General features: G+C 36.1%; 1 protein-coding gene across 9 annotated transcripts in view; it reads left to right on the plus strand.

Moving 5' to 3' along the window:
* The window catches only part of LOC106465536 (NGFI-A-binding protein 1-like), a 186,168-nt gene that overhangs the window by 68,337 nt on the left and 107,552 nt on the right, over window positions 1-10,279 (plus strand). For all 9 annotated transcript variants that reach the window (XM_022393447.1, XM_022393444.1, XM_013925759.2 and 6 more), the window contains one exon: window positions 4,731-4,832. In XM_022393447.1, coding sequence (XP_022249155.1) covers window positions 4,731-4,832 — 102 coding nt within the window. The remainder of the gene's footprint in view (window positions 1-4,730; window positions 4,833-10,279) is intronic.

Raw genomic sequence — 10,279 nt, forward strand, 5'->3', positions numbered from 1 at the left:
GAAACATTATTAAGTAAACCTGTCTATTTTATTATAACTACTGCTTGTTTGTAATTAATCACAAAGCTACATAATGGGCTACCTGGCTCTGCCTACCACGGGTATCGAAACCCGGATTCTAGCGTTGTAAGTCCGCAGACATACCGCTGTGCCACTGGGGGGGGGCATGATCTGTCCAACTTCCGTAATAGCCTTGACCTCCCCTCATCTTCCTTCACGACTGTAACTTACTTCCGCGACAGTTTAAATCTCCCCTTATCTGTCATCACGAAAGTAGCTTATTTCCGTGACAGTCTTGACCTCACCTCATCTGCCATCTCGAGAGTAGCTTACTTCCGTAATAGCCTTGACCTCCCCTCATCTGCCACCACGAGAGTAGCTTACTTCCGTAAAAGTCTTGACCTCCCCTTCTCTGCCACCACGAGACTTTTGTTCCTTGTTCTTTGTTTGTAATTAAGCACAAAGCTACACAATAGGCTATCTGGGCTCTGCCCACCACGGGTATCGAAAACCGGATTCTAGCGTTGTAAGTCCGCAGACATACCGCTGTGCCACTGGTGTGCTATAACTTCTGTGATCGAATTTATTCAATTTGGTCATCTTTTAAATATAGTACTTTAACTGTTAAATATTCACGTATTTATTTATTTTTTTACTCTTTATATGATATGATGAACTTCATATTAATTTTTTTTCTCTTTCTAAGCCTTCATGTATATGAAATGGCAATGGAAATTTTGCTTCCAATCGGTCGCTTACACTTGTTTTTGGTAACCATATTCACTCAATAGCAACGTAAATGTAGTCGTTATGCCATGAATGACTACCGCATGTCCAGATTGTGTTCATTCACCAAGCGTTAACCGAACCACAAAACTGTGAAATATCAACGTTAACTTTTCGTGGCGCTCGAGTGCTGTCGACTCATACACCAACCTCCGGTTTACGTATCGTAAGTGCAGAAAGGATCGTTCTGGCCGTGTCGGAGAACGTCAAATAAAGTTTGTCGCGACTCTTATATAGCTCAATTCCAGAAAAATCCAGTTATTTCGGAAACACAGGCACAGAAATCGGCGCCAGAATACAATAGCTTTATGTATTAAATATGTGAATAGTCTTCAGCTGGAGATTTACAAACGTAAAGAAAACAAACTTTGTTCCCATACGGAACTAATTAGTGGACTTCGTCTAGACTTTCCGTGATATAACGGAAAAAGTAATGAGTGTGAAAGAGTTAGTAAACTTTCGATGAAGTGATATATCAGAAAAAATAATGAGTGTGAAAGAGTTGGTCAACTTTCGATGAAGTGATATAACAGAAAAAGTAATGAGTGTGAAAGAGTTAGTAAACTTTCGATGAAGTGATATATCAGAAAAATAATGAGTGTGAAAGAGTTGGTCAACTTTCGATGAAGTAATATAACGGAATAACTAATGAGTGTGAAAGAGTTGGTAAACTTTCGATGAAGTGATATAACAGAATAACAGAGTGTGAAAGAGTTAGTAAACTTTCGATGAAGTGATATAACGGAATAACGAGTGTGAAAGAGTTAGTAAACTTTCGATGAAGTGATATAACAGAATAACTGATGAGTGTGAAAGAGTTGGTAAACTTTCGATGAAGTGATATAACGGAATAACGAGTGTGAAAGAGTTAGTAAACTTTCGATAAAGTGATACTGTTCTCTTGCCAAAACTACAGCTATGAGCTTCACGGGAGTGTAGTAAAGATCTAAAGGTTACTATAGGGTCTATTCCAAATTAATTCCTTCATAAACCATTTAGTTTGAGTAGATTGTTAGAGGACATAATGGTTATTGAGTATAGGAACATAATTTTATGTTTCTAATCGTGGATCAAAATATTTGAGTTTTTTTTTTAATAGATGAATACGAAATATTTGACGTATTTATGGTTTCAAGCATAAAAGACACTATTCTTGGCTATGTCAGTTATTTGATTAAACAAAATAACCGCTCTATGATGCTAAAGCTGCTTACTTTTTTTTTTTACATATTGTCAAGTTGTCAAGAAGTGAGTTCGCATAATCCATAGTACATGCTATTTTTGTGATTGGATTTTGGGAAAGTTTGCTTATACGCAAAGCTACAAGATGAGCTATTTACACTGTGCCCACTTTGGGTATCGAACCCTGATTTTTAGTGTTATAAGTTCCTCAAGTTAGCCCCCCCGGTGGCACAGCGGTATGTCTGCGGACTTACAACGCTAGAATCCGGGTTTCGATACCCGTGGTGGGCAGAGCCCAGATAGCCCATTGTGTAGATTTGTGCTTAATTACAAACAAACAAATAAACCCTCAAGTTACACCGCCAGGAGGCATTTTGAAGGTGAAATGTACTTGTATATATGAAAACATAACTTTTCAAGCCATTTCGATACTCTGGGACTTGTATATTAATTAGAATAATATGGAAAATCTAGCATGCTTTCCAGAAAATATTTTTTACGTGACCAAAAGACAAAGTGAATAAATTTCTGAAAACGGTACCTCGTACAAAAAAAAAAACATTAACAATTAAAATCCAGGTAGAACAGCTAAAAATAATAATATATATTTTTTTTTCTAATTAACATTTTTCTATAATTAAATTTACTGATGATCCAGAAGGTCTCGCCATAAGAGGATATGGTGAAGAGACTGGATAGGGTACACACTATACATTTATTTTACGACAGCTTACTTGATACATATCCATACGCCTTTGTACTCCGAAAAATACTTGATGCTATTCAGCTTTCCACCTATGTTTATCAGCCGGGATTTCTGCACCTCTGGTTAGGGTTAATTGCTGTATAAACTGTTCTAACTCTTGTTAGGTAACAAAACTCACTCCATGGCCGGTTCAGAACTACAGTGTCAGATCGTATTAGCCATCTGATGACATTTTCTGTCGTCGATACAACTGAGTTGTTAAGGGGTGTCACATTGCTCGAACCTGGGGTTTTTAACTGGTGATTTACGAGTTAATGGGGACAGATGTATGATCATGTTACGGGCTTTGTCGGTATGTATAGGGATGGATGGACGAATCCTGCCAAACCTTCGCTGCATTCTACCTCAAACCAATATTAGGTCTAGCGTGGCCTAGAGATTACCGTGTTCGGACTCTGAATCCCAGGATTCACTATTCGCGGTCCGTTGGAGCAAAAACGTGCTCTGTACTTTGGGGTCATGAGGGTGCTACAAGAATGACGGTCAAATACCATTATTTATGTCCATCAGTACTACTTCAACGGTAAGTATGCAGGCTTATAACGCTAAAAATCAGGTTTCGATACTCGTGGCGGGCAGAGTACAGAGAGCTCACTGTGTACCTCTGTGTTTAAGAGCAACCAAACGTAGGGTTATCATTTCAAAATTAGTGACGGCTATGCGCAGATAACTCCTCTATAGCTTTGTGCAAAACTTTTAGAAAAAAATCTAATCAAGAACAATTGTATATATATATTTTTTGTAAACGCATGATCTTTAAAACAATCTATAAATCTATGAATCTATAAATTCATTATACAATTATCGTAGTTTGGACCTGTTTGGTTTGGTTTGAATTTTGCGCAAAGCTTAATGAGGGCTATCTGCGCTAGCCGTCCATAATTTAGCAATGGAAGGCTAGAGGGAAGGCAGCTAGTCATCACCACCCATCGCCAATTCATGGGCTACCTTTTTACTAACGAATAGTGGGATGGACCGTCACGTTATAACGCACCTACGGCTGAAATGACGAGCATGTTTGGTGGGACGGGGATTCGAACCCGCGACCCTCACATTGCGAATCAAGCGCCCTACCCCTCTGGCCATGCCCGGGCGAAAGGTAATAATACCGAAAACTTGCAATTTTATGTGGTTTGATAGCAGTACCCTGTAATAAATATTCTACAGAAAGGAGCGAGGTCTTTTATTATTAGACAGCATCCATGTTGTTCTGTACATTTTATCTGTATGAGAACATATTTCTGATGAAGGCTATGCGTCACAGTAGCCTTGACTTTGCGCAGTGCTTTGTCTTATGCTCGATTCTATTAAGATAAGCAAATGTTCGTAAGCGAACTGATTAAAGTTTTATTGTATTTCTTTTCTGAGAGTTCTAACCACGTACAGGGTTTGTTTTGAATTTCGCGCAAAGCTACACGAGGGCTATCTGCGCTAGCCGTCCCTAATTTAGCAGTGTAAGACTAGAGGGAAGGCAGCTAGTCATCACCACCCACCGCCAACTCTTGGGCTACTCTTTTACCAACGAATAGTGGGATTGACCGTCACATTATGATGCCCCCACGGCTGAAAGGGCGAGCATGTTTTGTGTGACGGGGATTCGAACCCGCGACCCACAGATTGCGAGTCGAGTGCCCTAACCACCTGGCCATGCTGGGCCCCACGTACAGGGAAAAGTATTTTGAAATGTGTAGTGTATTTGATAACAGAGCATGCAGTTCAAAAACGTCTGCTCCTCCCTAGACTTATCGGACAGTCATCTCCTGATTATTTCATCGCTGATGAGTCAAAAAAAATAAAATTGGAATGTCAAACTTGAATTATGGAACTTAGTTTTCAAGCATGTTTCACTATCAGCTCCTACAGCTGCATGTTGTGCGTACAGTTCCTTTGTCTGGAAAGTATTTAACATGGATTGTTAATAATTATGAATTTCAACGTGATCTTTCTTTTTGTTTTCATTTAATATAAGTATTGTATTTATTTATATCTCACCTAGTTGCGATGACGTCACAACCCATGAACGAATCAGAATTGCAGTTATACAGAGTCCTACAGCGAGCTAACCTTTTGTCGTACTATGACACATTTATATGCCAAGGTAAGTGATGACCTTACTAATTTCAAGTATTAGGACTAGGACGTAATTTTACATCAAGTTATAGAGTAATTATCATAATGATTTAACGAATAGGCTTACCACTGCTCGTGCATAATGTTCTAATTAACTTAACGTACGAGTTTACTACGGCTTATCTTGCTATAGTGGACGTAGCGTATGTCAGTATCTATGTATGTAACCAAAACTGCTGCGCCATCTATTGAATGGCACCACAAACAAAAATCAATAAAACATTTCACACTATGGGTATTCAAGGTTCAGACAATTAGTAAAATAACTGTGGTGTATGTGCAACAACCATATCTTTATAATAGAACATAATTTCAATTAAAAGTATTCTACTCTCAACAAGAACACTAGGAATATGCGTGAGGGTTTGATTATATCTTTATTGTTGTAATTTTTAAATGTAGTACTGAAAAACCGGAGTTCTTAAAAGAATTATTACTTTTTCAATAAAGGGTAGCACTTCTAATATATAAAAACATTACAGTTTATATCAGTAAAATTTATAAAAAAATTTAGCTCTCTACATTGGATCATTTTGATGCAATGAGCTAGTTGCGTATGGCTGAACAGCACAATCCGAACACTTTTCCCATGCAGTACTTCCCAGAAAAACAACATATTTTAAAAGAAAATGTTCACTTTTTTCTAAATTTCTTTTCAATCAGGCTAGCTTATATAAATTATATGTCAAGGTACATGGTAATAATCTAACTAAGTCAACATAGAAGCTTACTAAATCTCTTTAGTAAAGCATCTCCGTACGTTTTCAACACATCGGGTTCAGCATGTTCGCTAAAACATGCACTTTTGTGTATTTTTGAACTATGTGACAATCAACTCCAATCCTGGCTTCGTGCAGCGAAAATTTGTTCACTTTTGTTTTGTAGTAATTGTCGTATAAACAAAAAACTGTGACAACTGCATGGCTCGATGCTAATCCAAAATATGTTGTGTGTAAACGACTGAACAAAAGCTCAAGCGACGTTTTATTAACCTCTTAATGAACGTTCAGTTGAAAAATTATCCCTCCGATGTAAAGTCTGTTTTTAATAAGAGCTCAAGATTGTCAAAGGAATAAGTTAGTCTCGTGGTGTGCCCCCAGTGGCACAGCGGTATGTCTGCGGACTTACATCGCTAGAATCCGGGTTTCGATACCCGTGGTGGACAGAGCACAGATAGCCTGTTGTGTAGCTTTGTGCTTAATTACAAACAAAGAACAAGGAACAAAAGTCTCGTAGTGGCAGAGAAGCGGTGGTCAAGACTTTCACGGAAGTAAGCTACTCTCGTGGTGGCAGATAAGGGGAGATTTAAACTGTCGCGGAAGTAAGTTACACTCGTGAAGGAAGATGAGGGGAGGTCAAGGCTATTACGGAAGTAAGCTAGCTTTCGTGATGACAGATAAGGGGAGATTTAAACTGTCGCGGAAGTAAGTTACACTCGTGAAGGAAGATGAGGGGAGGTCAAGGGTGACATCACCTGAAGAAGGGTCTGGGCCCTAAACGTTGTGTCAAATTAAAGTTTTCCTAGATTTTATTCCCGTTGTATCTAGTGTTTTTTCTTTCTTAAACTTTGTCTTACATCTTCTGTAAGGTTTTTTTAAATATATTTTTTGTTTTTGTATTCGTTGTAGATTTCGGTGTCAATTCTTTTGTATTTTTATACAAATTCTGTATTTAAAGAAGAACCGTTGCAATAAAGGTACTAATTTGACCACAAATGTTTTGGAGATCTGTGCTAATAATAACTTAATATCCAGTTCGCAAAGGCTACCAGTGTTTCAATAACTGCTTCTTTTGTATCGTAACTTAAGTGTAGAAGCCTAAGTATAGTAATGCTAATATTTTAATTATACGTTTTTACCTATTTTTATAAGCAGTGCCCTTATCTAGTGTCCTTATAACACTGTAATATGAGTGAAATCCTTACTTTTGTATCTGTATTAGTAGCAGGATATCTAATCCAAAACATAAACGTATATACACGATATCAGTTTTGATTTAACACCAGCTTTCAGAATCTGGCGAATCTAACAATATCAGAAAAGGTATATAGTGTCACTTTTAATTTAACACCAGCTTCCAGAATCTGGCGAATCTAACAATATCAGAAAAGGTATATAGTGTCACTTTTAATTTAACACCAGCTTCCAGAATCTGGTGAATCTAACAATATCAGACACTATATACCTTTTCACTTTTAATTTAACACCAGCTTCCAGAATCTGGTGAATCTAACAATATCAAAAAGGTATATAGTGTCACTTTTAATTTAACACCAGCTTCCAGAATCTGGTGAATCTAACAATAACAGAAAAGGTATATAGTGTCACTTTTAATTTAATATCAGCTTCCACAATCTGGTGAATCTATCAACACCAGATGACTCTGAAACACACTAAATTTTATTTCATCATAAAAATACAGTAGTATCCAAACTCCAATACGCCCTCTGTCCTTTTCACTAACAGACTCCAGGCGAGGTAGGTCATGATAGACAGCAGTATGTAACATATTTCCAGTGACGTATATTATATAATACAGAACATAACGTTTTTGTTCAAATGTTAACATTGGGTAGGTGTAAAAAGATTGTTAATCGACGGCCGAATAAATGAGGTGTGACTTTAAATTATTCCTGTTTAATCGTAATTCCCAATGACGTCATGTAATAAGTAAATGCTGCTTCAGGTTCACCTTGCAGCGCCACCTGTAATGTGTTCCGTGTAAGTTATTTTTATACACCTTCATCCAATGGTAAAGCTTTAAATTATATGCTCCTCCCACCACCCATACGTTTTATTCCCAAACTTATTTTTTACGAATTGTTTACAATATGAGTCATGTTACCCCCGTATTTTAAACTTAACGGTATGTGTAATATTACACCACGTACAGTAATTATTCTCTTATTAGTGTGAGCGAAATTTTTAGCTAAAGCAAAAAGAAACTTATGCAAGTGCATTCTGAAAACATTTTAGCCAAACTACGATGTTCAAGTTAATTTAAAGTAAATTGGGAAATTACGCGTGAAAGTTATATTAATCGCTTAGTATATATATAGCGTTCCTTCGTAATTATGAACTGTGTATTGCTTATTAACTACGAGGAGAAAAATTGAGGTAGATTTTGAAAGAAAAAACAAACAAAAAATATATATATAATATTTACTTTAAACCCACTAATACATATTTTCAAGTTAACTGATTTGCAAGAAACCGTTTAAGGGATTACGTTTCTTTTGTGAAAAAACTATAACATCACATTCGTTAAAATAACAGCAACAACTCATTGTTTGTAACTTCTGAATTAAACAAGCTATAGATCAGAAAAAAATAAGATTAGTCTTAGCCAAGTAAATAACGCAGCTAATTTAATAAACTGGCATGACTAGGATTATGCAGTGTAAAAACCTCTTCGTTGTTATCGATATTTTCGGACATAATCCCAATAATTTTTCACAAAACTCGATCAGTTTAGGAGATTTAAGTTAGTCCTAAATCCACATATTAAGTTAACATCACTAAATAAACCTCATAATATACATACGTTGTATTTTAGTGTATTAAATGAATAATTTAAAATCCTAAAAATAAATCTATATTTATGTTAAACGTTTTAATAGATAATAAATGGAACATAACTTACAAAACGTATAAAATTGGTTGTTTGTTTCATGTACTGTCACTGATTTTCTGTCCCTTGAAAAAAATCGATTCTGTGTGTGGTTGTTTTATCGTTAGCTAATTACTTTTGCATTGATGATAAGATCCTGGAGGATTCGTTGTTTTTGTTTTATAAACAAATGCACGTGTTTTTTGTGTTATACTAAATACCTCTCATTTTCTTCTTATTTTGCGAGATGATTTTAAATAAAGGATCCTACTGCTCATCTTATTAGACAGAAAAAAATACTTTTGTTAGAAATTTATATGTGTTTGTTTTAGTGATTTCGTCAATAAAAAGGACGTTTAGTTACTTGTATATGAGTAAAAGTCACTCATGACTGAAGTTCTTCAAGATTAATGTGCAGAGCGACGTAAAGTGCGTAAGTTGAGTAAAATCACTCATGACTGAAGTTCTTCAAGATTAATGTGCAGAGTGACATAATATACGTAAGTTGAGTAAAAGTCACCCATGACTGAAGTTTTTCAAGAATAATGTGCACAGTGACTAAAGTACGTAAGTTGAGTAAAAGTCACTCATGATTGAAGTTCTTCAAGATTAATGTGCAAAGTGACATTATATACGTAAGTTGAGTAAAAATGCTCATGACTGAAGTTCTTCAAGATCAATCTGCACAGTGACGTAAAGTATGTAAGTTGAGTAAAAGTCACTCATGACTGAAGTTCTTCAAGATCAATCTGCACAGTGACGTAATGTACGTAAGTTGAGTAAAAGTCACCCATGACTGAAGTTTTTCAAGATTAATGTGCAGCAACTTACGTACTTTACGTCACTGTGCACATTAATCTTGAAGAACTTCAGTCATGAGTGACTTTTACTCAACTTACGTACTTTACGTCACTCTGCACATTAATCTTGAAAAACTTCAGTCATGAGTGACTTTACTCAACTTACGTACTTTACGTCACCCTGCACATTAATCTTGAAGAACTTCAGTCATGAGTGACTTTTACTCAACTTACGTACTTTACGTCACTTTTATATTTTTGATTTGATTAAGTCAAGATTTGAGTCTTAAAATCACTTCTTGTTTACTTCGATTGATCAATTTTGAAACCGTGGGCGAGCCATGATGTGAAATTAATTTTCCAGAGTCAGTAAAGGATTTGGTGGTGGCGTTTTTTATTTTTGTCATCATTAAGTATGTGAATGATCGCACGCTGCGTCCTCCTGAAAACGTTTACCGACAAAAATCTATAACACATAACAATATTTATAAAAACAAGTGAACTGCAGATGTTTTTTTTTCACATTAATCTTAATTATTTTTGGATAGAAATTAAAAAGAATAAGGAAAACAAAATATACACCAACAGTTAACTTGTTTTTATAGCAATTTGTAGCCCTATTGGTTTTCCGACATTTCTCCGGCTTTCAGTTTTGAAACCATAACAGTATTTAGTTGATTTAAACAACAACAAAATAATAATAATAACACGTAACGTGTGGAAATATGTGTGAAGAATGGCTTTCCTTTGCGTGTAAAATAACTCTAGCATCCCAAATGGTGAACGTTTTACGTTGAGATGTTATTGCTTTCCGTCGTAAGTTATATAGTAAGACATTACATTTGCTCTTCAACTTTAAGTACGTTGAGCGTAAGATTCTGTCTTGGATTTCGCTTATTCCTATTTTTACGATGGCCCGACATGGCCAGGTGATTAGGGCGCTTGATTGGCAATCTGAGGGTCGCGGGTTTGAATTCCAGTCCCAACAACATGCTCACCCTTTCAG

This window comes from Limulus polyphemus, unplaced genomic scaffold (genome assembly GCF_000517525.1).
Source record: "Limulus polyphemus unplaced genomic scaffold, Limulus_polyphemus-2.1.2 Scaffold1974, whole genome shotgun sequence".
NCBI lineage: Eukaryota > Metazoa > Arthropoda > Merostomata > Xiphosura > Limulidae > Limulus > Limulus polyphemus.